Source organism: Macrosteles quadrilineatus, unplaced genomic scaffold (genome assembly GCF_028750875.1).
Source record: "Macrosteles quadrilineatus isolate MER2022 unplaced genomic scaffold, UCM_ALF_1.0 Scaffold_21__1_contigs__length_2333173, whole genome shotgun sequence".
Taxonomy (NCBI): domain Eukaryota; kingdom Metazoa; phylum Arthropoda; class Insecta; order Hemiptera; family Cicadellidae; genus Macrosteles; species Macrosteles quadrilineatus.
The window spans coordinates 2090146-2116053 of NW_026542614.1; the positions used below are offsets into that span (position 1 = coordinate 2090146).

Genomic DNA, 25908 nt, shown 5'->3' on the forward strand with positions numbered 1-25908 from the left:
ATTTTGTCTCTTTATACACTCAAGCTTCCGAGAGATTGATACGTACTGAAAAAATACTATAAATTTATGTTTCTTACACACTTTTTACAGGGTTATGTTTTATTGAAGGTATTTCTAAAAAATATCAAGTGATTAGAAATGTCAATACCTTTCCAACCAAAGGACTGAATACTAAAATATCAACATAGTTCTATTTCAAGCATTTATCCTCACTTAGCTTACATCAAACTAGAAACTATTCTCACAAAGATCTTAAAAGTAATGAGCCAGTAAGAAAAAAATTGAGCAATGAAGTCAAAACCAATCTTACACCTAGTCAAATGGCAGATGTTAGTAGATACCTATCGACATTCAACATTATATTTACATAAGTACAGCGTGTGATAGAAAATTAGAACTAACCTACGAAATAGGTCAGAAGCTACGAGGAGTCTATTGGACAAGATTTACATCTAAACTGCATTAGAACAATTAAGTTTTATTACTGAACATGAGATGTACAGTAGGATTACTTCTGTTAAACAGTGAACTTACAGTAAGTAAAACAATGATATGCTGGTTAAAAAGACATCAGAGAAAACGGTTTTGACAGTTAATACTCAAACAACTTGGTAATCTTGAATTCTTGGTAAATCTCAAATGAATGTAAACATCAACAAACATTCATCAATATCTTATAACAAACAAATATGAAACAGTGATTTACAATTTTACATGACGTCGGCGACAAGAACTTGTGAAAAGACAAGATTTATTGTAATTTCAGTGTATACTGTATTTATTTTTGCCAATATTTATTTTACGTTTGACGAATTTGGATGCATTCAGTTAATTTATTCTATGATCTGTTTAATTATACCAGTTAACAGACAGAATATTTAACTGCTAAATTTTTTCCAATAATAAAAGTTGATTTAAAAAAAAAAAAAAAATGAAACAAGCAGAAGAGCCCTTTTGAACAACTTGTCCACTTTTACTATGTAATAACCAAGCATTTCATAGTTTTCAGTAATTTTTTTTTTGAAATTGCATAAAACCAGTCAGTTATGGCAAATAATAAAACCGTGTTCAACCATTGACTTGTAGATACTGAAGTAGACATCCCAGCTATTACGGGCAGCTGTAGCCAATTTTGTTTAAAAAGAAATTGTTGAATAAACACCACCCTCAGTGTGTAAACAATTTTTCCTACAACTGTTTTTTAAACCATAGCCTTTTCTATTAAATTTTTAAGGATAAAAAAGATTCACTTTACCGCATTGTTTACTTACTTTACAGCACTAGTGTGTAAAAGTAACGAACCAAGGGGGTTCAAGAATTAAGAGGAAAGAAGTAAATCTGAATGCTTCAAACGCCACCAGCTGGTAACAACCAACTCAATTGTTGATCTGCCGACTTCCGCCAGGAACTCACACATTCTTTTTTTAACCTAACTTTTTTATGATTACCTTCCCTGATAATTTTTATGACACTTGAATTTTGTTTGTTTTTATTTTCCGTAAGCCTTACTAACACTCGTAAAAGTTTTTAAGGCTCGAACCTTAGTTTTAAAGGCACGAGCCTTTAAAAGCCTATCTTTGAGCGATTTTTGTGAAAACTACTATTATTTCCTTCCTTATCTTTAGTTTTTTTTTATTAGACACAATCTTACAAATAATCTTAGTGTAGTTTACAATCTTAACAATCACCATCATGATATTGTACTATCAAGGTTTGGCATGATCAATGATATCAGTAATTTACATGAATGGCTCAATTCGAACTAGTTAGTTTTCATTCCTAACTTCTAGCTAGGGAAATGTAATGTCCACTTGTATCTATAGTCAAAGATTCAACCCTCAACTCAAACCTTGGATATACTCAAGAGTTTCATAGTAATTTGACAAAAACATATTGCCTAAGTAGCCTGTATCTTTGTCTAGTTCATGGCTTCTTGAGTTTAGCAGTGAGGCGGTGATGTCGGCGTCACTTGGTCGGTGCAGGTAGAGTGGCGGGAGGAGTGGTGGTGGTGCGCGGTGCGCTGACTGGCGGCCGCTTGGCGCAACACACCGCGTGGTGCGTCTCCCAGTCCTTGTGTTGGCAGAAGGCGCCACAGTAGCGCGCCACGTTACACCCGCTGCAAGTCTCGTTGGCCTTCCGACCGCAGTTCCAGCAACTCTGCAACGTTACTAGATGTTGGGAAAAGAATTTATACCGTTTATAGTTGCTCTGGTGAGGCCGAGTATTTTGATTTCACCATAGATCAAATCAGAGGTCAAACCTGTTTAAATGTCAAGTCCTTAAGGGTTCTTTAAAAGTTAAGTAGGTACCAAATTTTAAGTTGATATATCGATGATTATGAGTAACAATGACAAATTTGCTCACACATAATTCATGCAAGCATAACTCAACAAAGTACTGCTGAAACTTGGCCATCTGGAAATTACCAGGCTGTTAATCTAGAGAACATCTTGGCTGTTATTTTGATGCGCAGCAATCCTAAATGTTGGCCAATATTTTTTCCAATTCATTGATGTGGTCAACTCCCGAAGGCAGAATTGGACAGCCTACTTTTACTGTGAAAGCCTACCTTCCAGCTTCCTTTAATGAAATCCTTTTTCCCCAAATAATTAAAAGTCACTGAAGGTTTTCTCTACACAAAAATATAAGTTTTAGTAAAGATAGGTTTGGTTGAACATTTGAATGATTGCTTATTCTCACTACAATTTTGTTGTAACAATTTACAGGCCCCGTCTGCTTCTGTAACAGGCCCTTTTTGATTTCTTGAACGATTGTCAAAAGAGATCATTAAACTTACATTCTGTTGTGACGGGGTGGGGGGAGATTCAGTTCTGTCGGCTGCTACAGTCACTGCCTCTTCAACAGCGTGTTTCCGCGCGTCGGCCACCAGCTTCTCCACCTTGGCTCGCTCAGAGGCCACCAACTCACACGCCTTTGTCTCTGCCGCCGCGACGGCCCGTTGTAACTCTGCCACTGCTTGCCTCTTCACCTCGTTCACCGCCTCTTCTGGGGACACCACATGCGTTACACACCGTTCTCAACCCACTTAGAGCAAGTGAAACATTGAAGCGAACGTGGCAAATAATCACACTCAATCTTCGTTATGATTAAATCTTAGATTTCAATAAGTCCAGTGAATGATGGCACAAATTTATAATTTTACACTTCATGTTGAGTAAAATATACCCATGTGTAAGTGGACAGCTGTGCAGTGGAGCAGGAACATATGGAAACGGGGTTCCCACACTGCTTTTTCTAACAGTCTTATATGTTATTCCTATATGTTAGCCAGTTCTTAGACGATTGTGAGCATTCCAAAACTGGACATTTTACAACTACACCACTGTTAGTTGATACAAGTGCCAATACCATGACCTAGTACAGCATCATTGAACCTGCTGATTGGGAAAAGGAATTGCAAAAAATATATTCCAGGAACCAGTCTGAAAACGTATCAGTGGCTAGACTAATTAGCCTCCAATGTTTGTAAATGTTACTCATGTACCTGCTTTCCTTCGCACCTCAGCGACCCTGTCCTCCGTCAGCCTGATGGTGTGAGCCATGATCTCGCTGGCCGTGCGCTTGACATCGTCTGCTGAGGGATGCCCCGCTACAGCGCCGCCACTGGGGGTCGTCCTCCGCCACTCTGCTCCACCACCATCACTAGACCTCTGCTGTAGGATTGTCAGGGCTCGCTTGGTCTTCTCTACCATACTTAGGATACAGTTAAGCATCTGGAATGAATAAAAATACCACAATGCACCATAATACTAGCAAACCAATTGGTAAAACGTTTGAAATATTGTATTGCATAACAAGTCAACTGAAATTACTTAATTTTAGGGATATGATATAAGTATCTACACAACCAGTGTATATGTAACAATTTCCAATCACTAGACGTCCAGCTATACAATAAACAAAACAATCTACAACGTGGTGTTAAAGACCGAAAGACAGTTACTGCTTCGTATGGGTAGATTGCAGCTAAAGTTCTCAAAATGTTTAGTGCGACTTACGCTCTTCAAAAAATATTATAAATTCATAACATTTTTGTACAATTCGAGACTTACCTATTGAAATTGGCTCAACAAAAAAGTAGTAGTTAGCACCACAAATGTTACGTGAGCTACCAGTATTCCCATGTTAAAGTTGAATCCTAGGTTTTGAATAAAAGTAACATAGTGGAAATGAACAACCTACATAGTGTGCTGGTGTAGATTACTGATTTCTGTCTTTAACGCACAAGACATTTAAAGAGGATTGTTGGGGGTGCAGGGAAAAGAAAATCCCATCACAAGGTAGGTGAAAAAAAATATAATCTATTTCGATTACAAATTGAATACAGCTGGTCTACATACCTAATTTCAGTATCAAAAAGTCTACGCTAAGGTTCATCAGTAACCCCTACCCGCTTGAATTACTGTTCACGTTGCATATGTACGCGTTATACATATTCTGCTGCGTATCATACTCACCACGTGGATATTCTTCCACTCGTCCTCGCCGTAGCTGCGTCTCGCCTCCTCCGTCTCTCTGTGAGGGTGATGGTACGGAGGGTAAGGTGTGGAGGGATGGTAGTCCGGATGAAGCAGATGGGTCGGAGGTAGTGCCAGAGGGTGAAGTGGAAACAGCAGGCCGGAGTGGTGAGGCCTCTTAGGAGCCGGGGGAAGGTAGACAGCGTCCTCCAGTCCGTTCTCATAGTAGCTGCAACAATACTAGTGAATATTGGGTGTTTACAAGTAAAAAGTCGGTGGTAATCACACTGTGAACGTTGTCAGCTCTACGGTGGGGAGATTGTAGACTGGGTGTTTAAGTTGAATATAGATCATAGATCAAACAAGTTAAGGAGTGCAGTATTTTGTAGATGGAATTTTCTAACTGAATTTAAACAAAACAGTCTTGTACTCACAAGAAGGTTAGACTTAGAAGAGTAGTTTAATCAAACATTGACTACAACAACTTTTAGAGTACGTGGACTTAAGAAGCATTCTTTTTCTTGAAGTACAATCCTATTGAGTCTAAGAGGGCTGTAATTTAAAATTATTCCGAACACTTTCAGTTGAACTTTGAATCTAGTAAGAAGGAACAAAACTTGTTGAGAAAAGCACTACAATTAACTTTAAAAGCTGAAAGATAGAGGAAATCTGAAAAAGAAAGCTTAAAGATAGTGTCGGAAAATAATATGAAATGGCTGAGATTAAATCCTTGAAGCAAGTTTGAAGAAGGTTGTAGAAAAAAAAAACCAGTGGATTGCAATTAACTTTAACTCTGGGTCAGTTAATACTGTAGCATACTGGTACCAAAATGAGTAAGAATGGATTAGGATTTGGCACACACTCAATGTCTACGGTTTCATTTACTTTTTTGAGCTTAACTTTTTTAGAACTGATGTCTTGAATTCTAAATTAATCTGACTAAAACTTTGACCACTCTGAATAAAGTGAGAAAGTTACAGACATATTTGATTTGATTGCAAAATATAAGAAATTATAATTAAAATATTCCCAAAACTTTCCACAAAAATAAATACATAACAATATTTTAATATAGATGGAATGATAACATTGGCAGTTATCAATTAATTGTAATTTAATTGAGATGGGGATGCCATCTAGTATAACCAAAATATAAGTGAAGGATGAATGTAGAATTGAGGGCGATACCATTGTTGCAGACTAAGATCAGCTGTTTCATCAGTCAGGATCATTCATTTAAAGCCCAATGATCATTGATCAGGGACTGCTGGGTCCAGTTTCAACCGATCAACTCAAAAAGCTACAGAAACCTACACCAGAAAGCCTACTTATTGTTAGGCGAGCAATTTATTGTTATGCAGCACTAAGTTATAAGGACGCGTTGCAGAAAGTCAACAGTCCCGGAAGGTCAAATAATTTATACCTGTGCCACTAGGTCAAAAACTACAATGTTTGCAGTGTCTGTAGATCAAAAATCCCAGTAAGTCAAATAGTACAGTCCAGGCTAAAAACGTAGTCTATGTTAAAGCAATTGACTTATTGGGAATTTGACCTAATGCAACAGCAGTTTTAATAAAACGAAATAAGATAAAATATAAGTTCAGTTTCGCTGAGTCAACAGTGCCGGAAGGTCAAAAGTATAATCAGTTAAAAACAACGATAGTCCTCTCGACGCATGACTTCAATAATTTCGTGTTTTGGTGTACTTAAAGTTGTGCTAAGATTTTGAAAATTGGCACAGAGCTTCTTGGTTAGTCCTACTCAATGACTATTTTGTTGGAACTTTAAACTATTTACCTATCTAATTAATAAAAATTGATATGTATGGTGAAATAGTTTTAAATCGTGATTTCTAACATGAAAAAGTTAGCATGCGAGATTTTTGTTTGTTTTTGGGTTAGAGAAGTTTTGTCTGTGACAAAGTTGTAGCCAAAAGTGTGATGCGTAAAATATATTTTTTTGAATTTTTTACGATAAGTGGTTCAATAGATAACTTGGGTTGAAGAGGACGGAAAATTTAGCATTTCGCAACGCATGGAAAGAACTACATCGTACGATGCGACTGCTGAGTGGACTTTTAATTTACAGTTCTAAGGACAAGAAAAAGATGAATATACAGATTACCAGTACATTCATATTATTTATAAAACATCTTTCTGTATTACCAGCTTACATTTTTCACTTATATTAATAAGAATACATCACAAACAAGGTGTTAAAAATAAGCGGAGAGACACTTTACCTAGTAATTCCTTGGGTCAAAATAAACAGAAAATGAACGATAACATTTTTTCCAAAATCGTTTCGTTAACCAGATATCCGCCATTTTGTATTTTTTACATACAAATATTTATCTTTACACTTTTCCAACCGATGTTTATGAAACTTGGTATGTACGTTAAGGTAGGAGAGACCCATGTTATAAAAAAAAGATTCATCTCGATTCACCCTAAAATTTCAAAATTTAACACTTAACTACAATATAATATACTTTACTATACCACAATATTTACGTATCACCATAAATCTTTAATAAAATAAAACGTCCAGTTATTAAAATCCAAAGTAAATCAATTTAATCTTCCTTTTTTGAAAAATATGGTAAAAAAAATTAAGCGATGTTAAAATAACGACAGGCGAGTTTCGATCTGGAAGTTTCAGGTTTGAACCTAGGAGGATTTAACATTAATTAACATTAATGTTTAATCCTCCTAGGTTTGAAGTGATTGAGAGGAATACATGAAACCGAAGGGGGGAGGTAGCAACAAGTGCACTGGTACTTACTAGTGTCCAATTACAATTTAAATTGTAATTGGGATATCGGATACGGTAAGAATTAGAGAAAACTTTAAATGGGGGACATTCCTTTATTTCTTGTGGCAGTTAAAAATATGATTTTAGTTTTTTGAAATTCAGCCGCCATTTTCCAAAATGGCGGCCAAATTTGAAATTTTTTATAGAACACCCTATATTTTATCATGTTTTCGGATAGAATATGCAATTTAAAAACTTTTTTATAATTGACATTTTTTCGATAAACCGACTCGTTTAGGAGTTATAGCCTATGGAAAAATGACTTCCTGTGTACATTTTACATCATGTAGCTCCTAAACAAGTAAGTTTATAGCAAAAATGGGAAGAGTAAAAAAGTCTTACAATTGCATCCACATTCCAAAAAGACCATAAAATTCATTAAAAATATGAATTATATTATTTAAAAAATGGCGGCAAACTTGAAAAGTGGAAAACTTTTTATTTTATAGTCTTAAAGGAATGTAGATGCAATTCTAAGACTGATTTACTTTTTGCAATTTTGCTCTAAACTTACTCGTTTAGGAGCTACATGATGTAAAATGTAAACCGGAAGTCATTTTTCCATAGGCTGTAATCCTAAACGAGTGGGTTTATAAAAAAAATGTCAAAGCTAACAAAGTTTTTAAATTGCATATTCTATCCGAAAACATGATAAAAAACTAAAATCATATTTTAACTGCCACAAAAATTAAAGGTATGTGCCCCATTTAAAGTTTTCTCTAATTCTTACCGTTTCCGATTTCCCAATGGTGGACTCCTTGAGTTGATCACCCTGTATATATGAATTTGAACGGATGGTGTTTTTGGCCTCTAGGGACCTCAAAACGAAAAATTAAATCGGTCCCGCGGGTCCAGGTGTTACCATAAGTACTACGGTTATAGCTTATTCCCTACATGGGATATTCGCCAAAAACGTAATAGTTATATAGAACAATATTACATTCAACCAGCTGTTAGTTAAAACAAATTATATGGGAAAACAAATCAATGATTATAAAGATTCCTTTAAAAATAATTTGAACATCCTACAATTTTACTATGCATATTTAATTAATCTGCCATCCTCATACCTAAGAATTGAATGTATCAATGGTCAGCATTACACATAGTATAAATATGTCAACTCTAAATATGTCTTTAAATTTGTTTCCAAATGCTGAATGTTTACAGCTGTTATGTTAAGCAAATTATATTGTACTAAAAGCTAGCTTAGAAGGTAAGCGTCGGCTGCTAGACTTTTTAAAAATTAAAACTTAATTTCTAAAAAACTGGGACCCTTAATTATAATTATGGCTTTGACATTCCCTAGTTCTCAAAATTATCTTTCTTTCAACATAAAAATAATGAAAATCCGTCGACTGGTTGATTCAGAATGTGAAAAACCTCATTTACGTTTTAATAATATATATGATAGTTTGGACAGGTTTCAACCCTTCCGAGGCGTAATACATTTACACAGTTTATGTGTAGACTACATTATAACTCATAAAATAGTTCTACAATTAAATGGATCTCCTTTTACAAACGTATATAATAACCAGAAATTTTCAGATCGTCCTTGCGTGTATTTTATGCCACCAATTTTGACGAAAGGCTTTTCATTACATAAACTATACCTATTTACAGTGTTGACCAAACAGTTGGCAAGAAACATTAATTGAAGCTATGTACCAAATATGATAATTTTAGCTTTATTCTAATTATGACAAAACACGAAGTAACTAAAAGCGAGTTTTGTTGGTGTAGTAAGCGTTGCAGCAGGTCTACTTTACACTGAATCGACGTTCACTTTTATTGCTTTTGATCTTCCGGCACTGTTGACTCAGCGAAACTGAACTTGTATTTTACCGTATTTCGTTTTATGAAAACTGCTGTTGCATTAGGTCAAATTCCCAATAAGTCAATTGCTTTAACATAGACCACGTTTTTAGCTCGGACTGTACTATTTGACTTACTGGGATTTTTGATCTACAGACACTGCAAACATTGTAGTTTTTGACCTAGCGGCACAGGTATAAATTATTTGATCTTCCGGGACTGTTGACTTTCAGCAACATTCCCAGTTATAACCCCTCACCTACAGTAGGTTAACCTTAAAACGCCAAGTTGTACATTTAGAATCAACTATACTGAAATAAATAATTCATTACTTTAAAAGTTTTTACACACTGCTGTACTAAGAAGGCCAACAGTAATATAAACTTAAATATTGTAGAAAATATGTCTTACAATTCTCTTAACCTTTCCATTCCTAAAAAATCAATAATCGTAAGTATTTGTTATTTTCACAATATCATAAACTTCATATTTTAATTCGAAAATTTGCAACCCATGCAAAATTTGTGTGTATTCCTTCAATAAAACGTGGACCAGAAGTGAAAGAAGTAAAAGGTCGAAGAAAGAAGTACCAGGTGTTGAAAGGGTGGGACTTTGATCAATGGCATTTCATTAGAAGGCCGCATGTGAGAAAAGAAACTGCAAGATGCCATTATTCATATTAATAAAACTGGTACAGTCTGGTGCAGAGCGTCAGCTGCGAGTACAGTCACTGCCTGGCTAAATTAAACCTCTTCTTGGCATATGGCGCACGCACTCACACACACGTACTTGTCATTGGATTTGTTGTGACAGTTGTTTCAACTTATTGTCTAGTTTATACTTTGATTGGTAAAACATGTGACAAAATTCAAAATTGATATTGAATAGTGACAGTTTTTTGGGTCTTTAAATGTTATTTTTAATTGCTTTTTTGGCATGTAAATAAAATATTTTTAGTGATATTATTTTGAAAAAAGGTTTCTTTCTTTAAGTTAAAAATTTCAAGTAAATATCTCAATAAAAACTTTTAATTTATTATATAGAATAGGACTATCTTCGGTTTTGATATAATAATTTCAGGTTGACGCTTTAGTACTCTCCGAGTCAAGATTTTAATCGAGATTGAACCGAACGGTAACAATTTTTGTTGTTAGTGCCCACTTTGCCAAATATTTGGGTATTTGCGGCCCAAGGTCAAATTAACCCGAGCAGCCCTTGTCCCACAGGTGAAACTTCCCCGCGATCGCGTCGAAACGTGAAAATCTCACACGATCATGAGGATGTCATCGTATTCGTATTCACCCGCGATCGCAGATAAATCGTGAACGTCTTTACCGATCATAGGGACATCCCCATCGTCACCCGCGATCCGAAAAAAATTAATTAGAACCATAAAAATGCATTTGTTGTTACAAAAAAATTGTTTCTGTGCTATACGGCAATAGGCCGCGATGGTAAATCCGGCAATGGGTGTCCACGCCAGTGTCATTTTTTTATATAAAAACCACAAACGCTTGTCCGAACTATCAAAATATTTTGTTGATCTGCCGGGGATCATATCCCCTCTACGCTATAGTCCAACACCATGATAATACAGGCTGAGATAATAATAAATGTTACACTGAAACCTATAATGATTGCGAGATTTAGAAATTGGACCCGTACATCTACTGAACTGAAAATTCACCTCATTTAACCCTTCCCAAGCGGCGGCCGCAGGGCGAAGCCCTAACTACGCGATCCATAATTTTGTTGAGGTTAAAAGATTTATTTTAAGATGTTGATGTTTTTTCCACTTCTTAGAAAGCAAAAAACTGTACTGTATATTTGAACGCCTTCAGTATAGTCTAAGCAATACAGTTGCTGTACCCGAATTGCCTAAGACGAAATGCAGGATCGCGTACTCGACCTTCGTAGTCAGTAATTATGTTAGATGCAAAAAAATACTTGAAATACATACAAAAAATTAAAAATAAACAGTAAAGTTATAAATATAAAAATAACGATAACAAATTGAGTAATAAAAATAAAGGATTGAAAGTAAACAATAGGAGTAAGCCAAATCCCGCAAGTTGTGTCCCATGATCAAGTATGGCCGGCCTAGCCTGTAAATCAATGTTATCTGTGTTTTTAAATAATAAACTTTACGTGTCAATATGTATTTATTGATGAAAACGCCAGTCAAATTTTTTACACCATAAATTTGGAGTTTGATTTTACAATAATAGGCATTGTATTGTGACCCGAAACTATATTAATCCTCAGACTATTATTGTAAGACTGAAGATGGACAATGATATTTAACGTATCATAATATATTGTTAAAATGCATAGTAATTCCTATGTTTAGTTTGGGATAATCAGTAATTATGCTTGTTTACTATTAAACACTTTCTATTAGTACTTTACGTATTGATATAATAAATAAATATTTAAGAAATTGCAAATAGTAACATTAAAAGCGTAAATATACCGAGTAGTGGACAGTGGTGGAAAATGTCTTAAAATCAGTGTTTTTATTTTGTACCTAATATCACATGCTGATTCCTGCATTGGTATCCGACACGTAACAGGTAATAAATAGTGGGGCATTTAAACTGTTGGTTATTATATATTTATTTATCATAATTTATTTTTATATTCTGTTGGCCTGTGTTCACGCCAGTGGATTTTTTACGTTTTTTGCAAAGGGATAGTTCATCCCATAGCTTTTATTACTGCCTAATGTTTACATTTTGTTAGATAGTATCAATTGATAAGCTCTAAAGGCATGTGTATCCACAATCAGCTCAGCTGGGATCGAACCCGTGAACTTCAGATTTGATGTCGAAAACTATAACCACTCATTGATCATATGACTTTGATTTCAAAAGTCATGCATATTATAATATAACATTCTTATACCAATATTCCGTCATACTTGAGTGGCATGTTCGTTAACTACCCTCCCCCCCCCCCCAATACACAGGTGTGCTACAAGATGGAGGGGAGGTTAGCAGTTATTCTAACATCGAGACGTCATCAGACCCAGCTGTGTCCCCCCCCCCAACCACCTCTGCAAATTCAGGCTACAAATTAAGACAAATTTCCAGCTTTGCACTTTGTCTTAAAGATTGATCACTGCTATTTATTATGCGATTGGTAGAAAACAGGTGATGTTTGAAAGAAGGTGTCTGTAGCAGCAAAGGCACTTTGCACTCGCGTTACAATTTTTTTTACTTTTGTTACTATAAAGCATCTCTATATTAATAGGCAAGCATGTTTTTTTAAAACCTTTTTCCTCAGCTCGTGTGCATCGTAGGAAAAATTTACGCATACGGTTAGAAAGATATTTTCCTGTAGATGTGCATAATCCCTTTATAAATTGAAATAGGAAAAAAATAAGCACAAAAATGAATTTTAAATATACAAAATTACAATGGGTGTTATGGGTTGCCATGCTGGCGACGAAATAACAATGAATAAGTTAATATAAACAGAATTCAAAACAAATGGAAGAAATTCCAATCACATGATTTATTGCGTGGGGTGAAAGTATAGAAGTTTGCACAATACATATTTTTGTGGACGATCTCTATTGTAGTAAAATGTAGTTGGGTCTATGCTATGTTTCATTGTGTTTCTAAAAATAATCTAAAAATCCCTGAAAATAGGTTTTATAACCTCCATAGTCGATGCATTGTGAACGATTGGAACTTTGTAAACGAGATTTTCGGAATTAATTTAGAAATCGTCATAATGAAAGCTGTTATTTGCATTATTTTAACAGAACTTTATAGTTCCGTTGGTTATTTGTAAAATTAATTGCTTCATGATTATTACTGTGAAAAGCTTGGTCCATCAACCATTTCACACTAGTAACTAAAACAAATATATTTTCTGAATGTCAACTGTCGGTTTGGGGATAGTCCTTTAAGATCCAACGATCACTTAAAAGAAGACCTGGAAGCACAAAAAATACGCCAAATAACACTTGTAATAATATATTTACACTTATACTGTTTACTAACAAGACGAAAATTACATATAAAAGATGTATTTTATATGTATTTACTGTCTTGTCAATAAACAGTATAAGTCAAGTGTAAATATATTATTACAAGTGTTATTTGACGTATATTTTGTGCTCCCGGGTAATTTAATAACACGTACGATGTTGTGCAAGAAGTTATTAAAAAAAACAAATGAAGAATAAATTGATCTTAAAATAAAACTTAATTTATAAACTGCTATTTAAACAAATTGAGGGATGTTATTTCATTACAAAGTATGTAACATGGGGCAAGTTCTACAGGACATTTTCCGTTAATTTAACAATACTATGTTTATTCATGTTGAAATATTATCCACAAAACCTATTGAGGATTAGGTTAGGTTAGGTCAAGATCAAGAAATTCTAATACCATGACAGTGAATTAACTGACAGGTCTGTGAGCCTAAGAACTACTCGAATTTACAGTCATATTATCAACAAACAACTTACACCACTGACCACTTGTTCAACACTTTATATAGTATGTCAGTTGTACTGTGGATACAGTATCAAGGTGGCACTGACCTCTCGGCTCTCCGTTTCTCAGGATGGCTGTGGCTGTCTGTGTGATGGAAGATCTCTCCAGGTTCGCTAGGCGAGTAGGCAGGATCCAGAACACTGTGTTCATGTTGTCTGATGTACTGAGCAATCGTCTAAAACATTGTTAGAACACATTCAGAATCTGGTAACACTTTGTCTGTAAGTAATACGTATTAAAATAATCTGGGTTCATCTAACCTTAACGTAACATTTGCTACAATTTTGGTACTTTTACTAACTTTAATTTTTTTGTAAAAATGTCAACATTTTGTTCCTCCGCTACTTTTGTTATCTTCTTATAGTTTCCTTATCTTTGTTCCTTCCCCTTTTCACAGATACAATCACTATGCAAATAATTATGCAAAACTGAAATACCTCAAGTAGATTACATCTTGTTATAATTTTTGTTAAAAATTTCCCAGGCAAAGAACCATTCTCGTCACTATGATGGATTACAAAACCGAATAAAAAGTTTTACAAGGAACAAAAGTAAGGATAAGTTCTGTTAAACGCGTAAGATATATTTACTGTCTAAAATCAAAGGTTTTTACCATCCCATCCCCGTCACCATTGTTAAATAAGAAACAACTAACTTCAGAACTAAACTTTTACCTTGACGTTGCTATACAATGTATTATTTGTTTTGGCAATAAATGATTTGATTTGATTTGATTTGAATACAATCATAATTTAATTTTCATTCAAAACGCTAACAAAAAAAAATCCACTGTAAAACTAAAAGGAAATGAAATGGAAATGAAATGAAAGTCCTTTATTTCCTTCCTTTACTAAAACTACTGTGTAGCCATCAATCTATTAAGCACGTGATTAAAACAACGAAATTAATCAAAAACATATGATTTTAGTCAATTAATATAAGTTCCAAAATACAAATCAGCTGATTGTTGCATTATTGTCTGACTCACTACGCGTTCACTCCTGTGGCGACACGCTTCTTTAGACAGTGGCGTCCATTAATTAAAGGTGTTATTCGTGCTGTGTTTAAAACTACTCAAGTTTCAATTTTGATATTTATTATGATAGAGTGTGTCCTGTGCGTGAGTTTTATTCAAATAAGAATTATTGCAGCAGTAAAGGATACAAAGGTTGGTTATGTATTCTTTAATATTTCATTTGATTTCTGATAGTTTTTACTTTTTATATTTCCACAGTCCATTATCACTAGCTAGACTATTCATCTAGTATTTCTTCTTGAATATGGAGGATACCGTAATAAAAATCAAAGATAAATCTTGTTGATTACAGTAAATTGTTTAGCAAAAATCATATATATTTTTATTACAGGGAATAACAAACTATTCGTTCTATATCTTTGTATCTGACCCTCAAGAGTTAAAATATTTTTTTATATAAATTATCCCGTATGATTTTAGAATTTCTTTTGTTCTTAGACGATAAAAAAATAAACATACCTGCTAAAAATAACCCGCACAAAAAAGGCTGTCAAAGTAAATTTAAAATCAGACCGTTGTACGTGTTATAATCAAGTGACCATTTCTACGATACAACTATCCTATGTTTTTACAGGTTGAAATGTTTATTATCTACAAATCTTGTTTAGAATTCGGTTATTTCAGGTTGTGTTGGGTTAGGATAGTACTTGTTAAACTAATGTTATTTAAATCTAACTAATAGTATAAATTTGTAAGGTTTGTGTGTGTGAAAGTTTGTATGTTTGTTTGAAGTTGATAAACTACTGGTTGGATTAGGCTGAAATTTGGTATGGTGATAGCTAACATTCCTAAAATCCTTTCGGGCTTTACCCCAGTGGCTCTGGAGTTTCTAATGTTAACCTTATGAGTATTCATATTTTAAAGGAAGAAATAGTTATTTGTGCAACTAGTGAGAAAAGTGAGCAATTGACTCACTCGAGAGAAATCCTTACTCACGAGCCGTAGGCCAGTGAGGAATGGTTTCTCGAGTGAGGCAGTTGTACTTTGAACTCGAGTTGCACATTATACTTTTCCTACAGTTACCATAAAACAAATAAATTGGCGAAGAAACATAACCTATTTTTACACAGAAGTGAACTTTTAATATAACATTTAATGTGAAGTGACAAATACAACAGTACAACAGCTGACCAGCTGATTTACAGCCAGTGCTGCCAACGTATTTCGCGCGCATACGACGTTGCCTGCATGTTACGCGCTCACTATTTCGTACCTTCACCTTGCAAATCTGGAGTGAGACAAAGTAATTAGAGTGAGACAATGTTAACATTGTCTCACTGATGAGCGAATTGGCCACTTTGCTTTCTCAAATCAGTGAGAGAACATGTACATTGTTAGGTAACTTCAGGAAAAGAATTTTGTCAGCTGTTTCAATTACACAAGTTGGTTCTATCTTACTAATATTATAAATGTGAAAGTTTGTGTGTTTGAAGGTCAATCACGCATAAACCACTGGATGGATTGGGCTGAAATTTGGTATGATGATAGCTCACATTCTCGATTAACATATAGGCATATTCTTATCCCAAAAATCCCTTCGGGCTCCGCCCCAGTGGCTCTGTAGTTCCCCATGATGTTAACCTTATGAGTATTCATATTTAAAGGGAATTAAATAATTTAGTCAGCTGTTTCAACTAAAAAAGTTGGTTCTATGATATAAAAAGTTATTAAAAAGTTATAAGATTTACCAACAGGGTGCAGCACTATATTTTTTTTGCATTTATGTAAACAGTTAATTTGAACTAAGCAGCAACAAACAACTGTGATACGCAATGAGAACTGTCAAAGTAGGATTGTTTACAGTTATGTTTATGTTTTTAATGTCGTGAATAATTTGTGATTTTTTAAAAAAATTGTAATACTTTATTTTTCTTTATTGTTTAGGTGAAGAGGTCATTATGGCTATGGTAGATGTGTAATACCATAGTATACCGTCAATTTAAAGAAGCAAATTTTATCAAACTTTGTCCTCCCCCATTGCAAACGCAAAGCTTGAGTATAACTGCAATAAGCAATTTAAACTTATATGCCAACCCCGTACGAAGGACGGGTACTCTGCTAGTAAAGTTATAAGGTTTACCAACAGGGTGGAGAACTATTAATATTTTTTGCTTTTGAAAACAGCTAATTTGAACCAACTAGCAACAAAAAGCTGTGATTCACAATGAGAACTTTACTTTTTTCTATTGTTTAGGTGCAGTGGTAGAACATTATGGTTGCCCTATGGTAGATGTGCTATACTATAGCATAGGCCTACCGTAAAGTAAAAGAATCAAAATTTCTTAAACCGTGTCCTCTCCCAACAATATTGCAAACGCAAAGCACGAGTATAACTGCAATAAGCATTTTATACACGCTAACACCGTACAAAGGACGGGTACCATGCTAGTATGGAATGACTATGACGTTTTTCAGGAGATATTTTAGTAAAATTCCTACCAGTTAAATGGGAATTCGCTTAGTCTGCAGGTTTGCTGCGACGGGGGTATTTAAGTCATAGATTAATTATTCAATCAAATCATACCCTGTCCGCTGATATTCTTATCAATTGACATGTGACTGACAGGTCAGTCAATTAACATTGACATCATGGCCTCCAGCCACGTTAATGTCGATATTCTAACAAACTAAACACGTTTCATCCGGAATGAAATTGTCGGAAAACTAATTATAAAATAACATTCGAACGAATAGCGCCCAAAGCGGAGTGAGTACTTTTGAAGTCTTTGTCACAAATGACAAATAGTTTTGACTATTTTAAATGAAAACGAACACAAAAACGAAATTAATAGATATCAAAGATAAAATATTCAATTAGAACAAAAGATTTAATTACTGCGCTTTGATGGATTTATTTTGCGTGTTATCGGTTATTGATTGCGTGATTTTATGATAACGTCCAAACAATGATAGGGTGGAACGCGGAGGTAGAAATTACAATTGTTTTTCACATAGATAATGTGATGAACAAAGCCAAAACTCAATAGAACTTGGACTACTGTACAAACTAAAACCTGACAGTACAGTACAGTCATCATTGGTACGAACCTCGGTAAAACGGATTCCTCGATAATACGAATTTTTAAAAATCCCCTTGAAACATAAGGGTCAAAAGGTCAATGCTAAAACACCTCTATACAACGTTTAGGCATAGAAAAATACTCCCTTAGTAGATTTCACATCCTTATGGAACAGCTGAAGCCAATTTTACTGTTAGTTCTGTCTGGTGTACTGTAACTGTAGAGTCGTGTTTTGTTTACAATTCGTTTCTTGCTTTTCAGGGGGTGAAAATAGATTCTGTACATATTTTATGTTCGAGTTTTCGACCATGGGGCGAACTCTAGGAACGAATCAGTCATGTATATTTTACAGAGAATTAAAAAAAAAACCGTTAATACAAAGTTCAATCAGTTAAATGATCTTCATTAGTGACGAACTTTTTGCGGCCCAATCTAACGACAAAATCGGAAAAATTCAACGTACATTAAAAATATATTTTAAAATACGAGCGTCAAATGGCCAACATCAGTCCACAGTGACAGCTGCTTGCTTTAATGAATTCCGGCGAAAAACTAACAAATTTGCATTTTGCTTTCAAGGGATAAGGCTGACATTAGTCGACGAGTTTGCATAATAAGGTCTTACTGGAGCGTGATGGTGCTTGAAACGAAGGAATTCGGGGCCTTTGAAGGTCTAAGAAATACTTGAGGAGAAGTGCGAGTAAATAAAAATACCCGGCCACGTTCGAATCTAACGTGAGCATAGCTCAAGGGGATGCAGTTTCTTAACTGGGCTACCCTAATATCGATTGAAAACATCTATTCGATTAGAAAACCTTCATTAGATTTTTTTTGATAATCAGCAAGTTTGGTTGGTTAGGTTAGGTTATAATAATTTGCATTAGGTTAGGTTAGGTTATAACAATATCATTTTATAATTGATATATTTGAAAATAACGATTATTAATTGATATTTTTAAACGATATGAGGGTAGCCCAGTTAACAAAACTGTACCAATTTTTTTTTCTAAGGAAAATACATTTAACTGACTCAGAAGTAAAATGCATATTGTTTCACTGATTAAGCGAAGTGGCGAGGTCCATTGTTAGCTTCTGGACATACTATTGACAAGTATCTCGGCTAATGTTCAACCGATTATTTTGGGGTTGTAAGGGCCTAACCTAGATAAAAGCATAATTATGAGTTTCAAATAGATAAAAACTCGGACAGAATGGATATAAATGCAATTTTGAAATAATGGGAAATGTCTGTGTGTAATTCCTCGATATCTGTAGCAAGTGATTTTACCATTGAACAATCATGTGATAATTTTACCCATTACAACCAGAAGTAATTTAGCGGCTCTTAGATCAAACAAAAACACTATTCCCGTTAACACATCGTAAAGGTTGAGAAAACGAGTAGCGAAACCGATATGCTAAGATTATAGATGCACATCGAGATCTGGACGAACGCCCGTTTGCTACCAATATTCAAACAGTCACCGTTCAAAGATTGAACTTTGTCACATAGTTTACTATCAACTCCAGCACAGATGAGGCCGGAAGGTAGTTATAAGCCCAAGTCGAGGGTTATGCAAATTTTGTAATCCGTGTAGCGATGAGGGGAGGGGCAACACGGGACCGAGAGATAAGACAGGTCAGCTAACTTTAGCCCTAACATATTTCTACTTGTTTAAGCTACAAGACAAATTTCTGTGTCACCGCTGCAAATGACATTGTCATCATTGTAACTCTTGTATGCACACAATTAGTCTTTTGGCAGTGGTGTCTTTCAAAAGAACTGAGCTTTGTGATGATGAATACTTATCAAACTTAATAGTAGGTTTTGTAAAAGTCAACACAGTTGTAGTTTGAAGTTCTACGATATTACACACTTTTATCCGTAAATTCTTTGATCTATAACGTGGAAATATCAGTTGAATTAATTAAGTTATTGTGATGAGGGGAAAAATATTCCTCTCTGTTTGCGTAGGCAGTGTTTTCACGTAGGGGATTATTATTTCCAATTTATATTACATTTGGAACATAAATTATCAAGCGGACAGACGTATCAATTTACCGTACGTTGTTTGATAATGTTCACATGGCCAAGAAAACAAAATGGTTAAAATCTACTTTGAATGTAGTTCGGTCTTTTGTAGGGGTACGTCAGAAGGCATACATAAAAGGGCCTTTCATATAGAGTGTACAATCCAACTTGCCTAATCATGAAGGCTACAGTGTGTATAGTCCAAACTGTTTCATAATGGAAATCACACAGGGTGAATTCTAACCTTTGTCATCGAAGGGACTCTAACTATTTACCTGTTTACTGAGGCGCGCGTGAACTCCAAGCTCTCTCTGCAGGGCTGGTAGGTAGGCTCTCAGGAAGGGCAGCACGAAGGGTCTGAGAGGGAAGTTTGTCACGTCTTGTAGAGAATGATGGAACTCCTCCACGGTCAGGCCCGCGCCCTGCAACAAGAAACATCTGGAGATTAGTGATGTAATTAAGTCGAGTACAATGGTAAAATATAAACCCGTAACGAGGAAATACCGTGCAAGAGACTACACTGGTAACACTGGATAAGGGACTACCAATTGTGTTCTTTGTAACCAAAGGCACTACCTTTGTTGCAGAAAAAGATTCTTGTTGTCTTAAAGCATTAACTAAGAACGAAAGCTTGAACAAATATAGAACACGAATATGAAGACTGCGAGGGCTAGTTACCATCCAGTCTGAATATATAGTAGTACAACACCTCAAAGTTTTGAGGACAACTGACGTTCTTCAGGGTATAAAATATTAGTAATTCAAAACACCTGCAAAAAATAAATGTTCAGACAATTCTTTTACACATTGAACAATTGATACAACCGATTGAACGTTGACATGGACCAATACTTATGGATATGTGTAAAAAATGTAATTAGAAATTTGAAATACTCATTCACAAAACAAAACGTTGAGACAACCAAACGGTGGACAAATTAAACTTTGTACACATCGAAAGTAGACATCAACTCTATGCTTATGGAACAATGTCAACACAATGTATTGTTTATCTTGTATTGATTATAATAAGAATTGACACCTTTGCCACTAGAATGGTAATAACCTTATTCACAGAGTCATTAGGCCTTACATCTACAGTTTTACTACTTAAAATATACATTCTACAAGTTAAAATATTGCGGTACTTACAACGAGATTAAGGACGAGGCTCTTGACTCTCTCGCCGGTGTCTGGAGAGATGTCTTGGCCGAACTGAACCAAGGTGCTGAGGAACCTCTTGACCTTGCCCAGGGGACGACCCAGAGGGGTGGAGTCCGAGAGAGACACTGATAACGCGGGGCCTGCAAACAGAGTCAAGATGCACTTGTGGAAAAAGGTGAACGTGCAGAGTAAACGAAACTGATGGAAAATGACCAGTTGGAAATATTGCGTGGGAGTCAACGTTAAGGTTGGCGGTCTCTTTACATTGTATTTGCCAGTCGTCATAGGCTTTGGGACGGTACGTGGAACGTTTCCAGCAAAGCGAGGGTGCACTACTAGATTTCGTGGCGGGTATTAGGACACGAATCTACGAAATCACTGCTATAGGTTCCTTTGCAGTCACCGACGCGCCAATTATCGAAATAATTTACAAATTAAAGTGTGTATAGAGATAAAACATATCTGAGTATTCGGGACAAGGGAAAGCTGAACTATGTATACAAGGAATTTGCCATTCTTTAAGATAAACTTAATTTTTTTCAAGTAGTGTAATACTAACTTACCATACGATACCGTCGTCTAAATAATAAATCCTTTAGTCATACAATAGAGGATGCAATAAGCGTGGTCGATGAATATATAGGAACAATTTTACCTTCTAACATTGCACCAAGGATAGATAGACACGACGATTAATGCCAGCTAATACTTGGATTTTTGTGAGCTACGATCAACTTAAAGGATATATTATAAAAATCAGGCGGAGTGTGTATCTGTTTACTATTTCCATTTACCAACCCTGTTACACATTTGAATCAGGAAGCTATTGCCAATAAAACCTTGACGTACGTTAATGTCTGGGGGTGTTTAAAAATGCTTCATCAATCTCAAGATTAATAGTTAGTATAGACAATACTTACATATACACTTCATAATTCACCACAAATCTCAAGGAGTTACAACTATTATTTTTAGTTTCAATTAATAATATTACGAGGTGGAGGTCTTCTATGTTGAGGGAGTAATTAGAAAATCACGGACTTGAGTTATGTCGCATCAGTTGCAAACATCAAAGTTGCACTTGGACATAAGTTGCAACAGTTGCCAACTTGGACTATTAGTTCCAGTTTGTAGGCTACACTCCATGCCCAGCACTGATCTTGGCCGCATTTGCCGTACCTGTAAGTGCAGAATGATTTTCTAGAATATCATGAGAGTTCTGAGCATAGATTTGACATGTTGTTTTATAATGCAAGGGCATGGCAATAGTGAGATTTGTTTATTATATGGCAAATACTATGAGCTCTGTAAGACCATGCCATGATCTGTATGGGTCTTTTTCAAGAATGAGAAAGATGCATAGATTGTTTTGTGTCTGTTCATGTTGTTTTTTAATTTAAACTTTGGGTTTGCAGCTACTTAAAAATTGCAATGGTTCTAATATAAGATTAAATTATAATTTAGTAAAACACCGTGCTAATACTAGGATGATTTCATGTGTAGGATGGATGGATTTAAAACTCATAAAGGCTAATAAGGAATCAGGGTAAGAACAGCTTACCATACAAGACCGGAGTTATATTTTCATAATATCAAGGATACAGATTTTCAAAACTTAGTTACACGCTGAATTTGTTGCAACTGTACATCTTTCAGTAACAATACCGTATGCTAGTCTAGGTGACTTATTTATTTTGCCTGTTCATGCATGTATTTATTTTGAAATGAGTCGTAATCTGCAATCTATTTTTTTTGTTTGTTAATGTCATCTTGGGCCCATGCATTTATTGGTCTGTAAACGATCCTTGCGTATAATTTGTAAATTGGCTGCTTGCCTTCGAGATAAATAAATAATTTCAAACTATGATATCAGTCTAGGTACTTTTTGGACAAAACAAAACTTGTATAGGGCCAAAAACGATAAACTATCCAACCAATATTATTATCAGCGGAATGTAACCTAATTATGGTGCAAACTTCACCATAGTGATAGTTCTACAAGACTTTCTGTGAATAACAGCTGTTGCATTTGAGGATGCCGCATATGTAAACCACCTGTTTTATAAATACCAACATGTTTTAAATTGCATCCAACTGCCACTGAATGTTTCCCATATCCCGTCTCATCATTAGAGCGGCACAAAGAGTCGACCTCATTTCCGCCATTCCTGCTGATGACAAGTTAATTCCGCGGGAATATTCCAATTAACTCGCATTTCTGGAATTACTTGATGCATTGGCAGCGTAATACGAAGGCGTTCACGAAAGGAACGGAATCGAAGGATCGGATAAGGAGAGTTTGAGTTTCGTCGTCACCGCGTATTTTACAGTGTAATAACTGGGTTAGCAGATCAGATGTGTATTGTAACGTGGTGGGTGATATGGGAAAAACTAGTAAAGGAAATAGTTATTTTTGTAACTATTTACATCTTTCCTACAGTTACTATAAAGCATATACATAACACATAAGTCTTTCAAACACTATACAACATGTTTTTAGGTTATGTTAAATCCAAGCGTAGAACGGAATGAGAAACGCCGCACCAGCTGATCGTAGTCGTAGTAGGCCTATCTTTAAGTGTTGCCAACTTTTTCCAAGCGTATTACGTGCCTAATAAAAGCACACTGTTGTTAATTGGTTGGAATACTTGTGGCAAAAAAATTAGTGCGAAAAAAACAAGCGCGGCAAAAGTAATAATGCATCAATTAGTTACTTGTCGTGCTATAATCATTGTAAGGAATTCACCTTTGACAGGTAACTGTAAGAAAAAGAATGGATTTATGATATAAGAGCATGTAGTTCTGTCCAAAAGTGTAATTTGTTTTTAAAATTTCAACTCGGGTGTGGCTTTTTTATGGCTCTCCATGAATGGCGTTTTCTGATAAAAAGTCAGTTCTACCAGAGAAATTCAACCTCTGTTATCTCCTTTTATCTCTTTTATCTCCTAAAGGTACTTGAAGGGTAAGGTGGTCTCCAAACCCTCTGGGTCACAGTTAAAATTCATTGCTGATTGACGGGGTGTGAACCAGAACCTCAAGTCAATAAGTTCTGCTCTCTAAACACCTAGTTGTAAAACAGTGTACTAACCGGCTTTTCCCGCTTGTTGGGACTTGTAAATCAATAAACGACATGCATCAAATCAAAATTTGGCAAATGTAGAGAAATATGGACCATAGAGCTTCTGTAATTAATAATAATGTATTTCAGTAAATAATAATGGGTGTGTAGAAAATTAAGTTTGCTACATACCTACAATATAGCCTAATGATTAATATTTGTCAATTAGTGACTGGGTTGTGAAATAATGATTCTATTAAACAAAATCGTCAATGTTAGTAACACGGCTTTGGACCGTACCATTAAAAACGTAAAATGCCATTCACGTAGAAATTACACAAAATAAAATAAATGTCAGTGGTTGAATTGATAAAGTGTATCAAAAGGTACTCAGTCTATAGTGACTGTAGTAGGCCACGAAAAGTTGACTTTTAATGGGAAAACAATGAAATATATCCGTAAAATATTTAACGGGAATTTCACGATAACTTCTCTCTGGTCAAGCATAGATTCCGTAACACAAGTGATACAAGTTTTGGACATGTTGACCAATCGATGGGGACTCAGGTGGCGGAAAGTTGGAACAAATCCCGCGACAACTCACTACACAGTCTCGACAGAAGGCTGCAGTGCCTTCAGTGCTCAGCACTTAGTCATCAACAATCTGAGTCATCAGCACGTAATGTTGATGTTATTTGTGTTGATTATAAATAGGACATTTGAATAACTTATTTTGAAATTGGGTAATCTCAGCAAAAATGATCAACAATTATGTTTCAAGTTAGTAGTTAGGCAGACGTTTATTATCTGCGTTTAACTTTAGTTTTCCATTTCCGCAAGTGAAATAGTTATTCATTATGTATGTTTTATGTGAAAGGCATTGTCTATAATTTACGGGGACATTCAGATCATTAGGCCGAAAATATTTACAGGACATTGAGACTGACTGACAGAGGTGTAAAGGCATTTTTACCACCTACTCATCCCAAAATGTTATCCATTTCATAAATAGACGATTTATTGACTTCAAAACCCATTTGAATGCTAGGGTGGGAATTAATTACGCCAACTGATCTAAGTCAGGTAGTCGGGTATTCCTGAATTGCGCCAACTACTCCAGGGAGCCACCCGATACGTTCCTTAAATAAGCTATGTGGCGACCGTCTTTGACTGTATAATTCAGTAGGTTAGGTTAGATTAGGTTAGGATGACACTTAAATAAGACATTCCTTCTGCCTTCCTGGCTTGGGCTTGGCGCAATTAATGCACGACCGAATGCGACACAAAGCTTCAGAGTAAATTTCCATTTCTTATCGGTTTGAGTTCCAAATACGATGATCAATGGTATTACTTACTTGTTTGGCCGTTCTGAGAGTACAGCGGCGGCGTGGTGTTGCCGTTCTGGAAGGGAGGCTTGGGGCTGTTAGGCTGGCTGGTGGGGGTGGTGGTAGGTGTAGTGGGGGCCGGGGTGGGGGTGGCTACCAGCGGGGGCGAGCTGCGGACCCGCGCACCTTCCGGACTGTCTGGAGACTTGACTCTCTCCTTCACACCTGTAAAATTACCACATTGTAGACTAAATGTCATTAGAACACTAGAACACTAGAACACACTTCTGTTGTATTAATCCAAACCATTTAGCCTATACTTTGTAGTCCATACTCAAAATTCACAACTCATGTAATCTACTAAGACACATTTCGACCGTTTCGATTTTTGATAAAAATCACTTTACAATTCATATAAAACAACCACTGTATCTATCGTAGCCCATACATTATGTGTTTGATGGAATTGTTGCGGGTCATACAGGAATATGTTCTTTTAGCATCGGGATATGTCTCTAGGAACCCACTTCTATATCCAGGGTATGGCTGTAGGAACGAGGAGGTTGGGCGTAAAAGAGGGAGAATTCATTTATCCATGCCAGCTTGAATTTCCTGGAACTCGAACGCTAAAATAATGTGATAGTTGGTTACA

General features: G+C 35.5%; 1 protein-coding gene across 1 annotated transcript in view; it reads right to left on the reverse strand.

The window, feature by feature from the left end:
• Positions 1-1887: 1887 nt before the first annotated feature.
• LOC129005427 (protein CBFA2T1-like) overlaps positions 1888-25908 on the reverse strand; it is a 163923-nt gene continuing 139902 nt past the window's right edge. The window contains exons 3-10 of the mRNA XM_054434315.1: positions 25287-25481; positions 20862-21013; positions 19985-20131; positions 13669-13796; positions 4479-4707; positions 3506-3734; positions 2798-3006; positions 1888-2157 (exon numbers count right to left, since the gene is read on the reverse strand). Coding sequence (XP_054290290.1) covers positions 1966-2157; positions 2798-3006; positions 3506-3734; positions 4479-4707; positions 13669-13796; positions 19985-20131; positions 20862-21013; positions 25287-25481 — 1481 coding nt within the window. The 3' untranslated portion in view covers positions 1888-1965. The remainder of the gene's footprint in view (positions 2158-2797; positions 3007-3505; positions 3735-4478; positions 4708-13668; positions 13797-19984; positions 20132-20861; positions 21014-25286; positions 25482-25908) is intronic.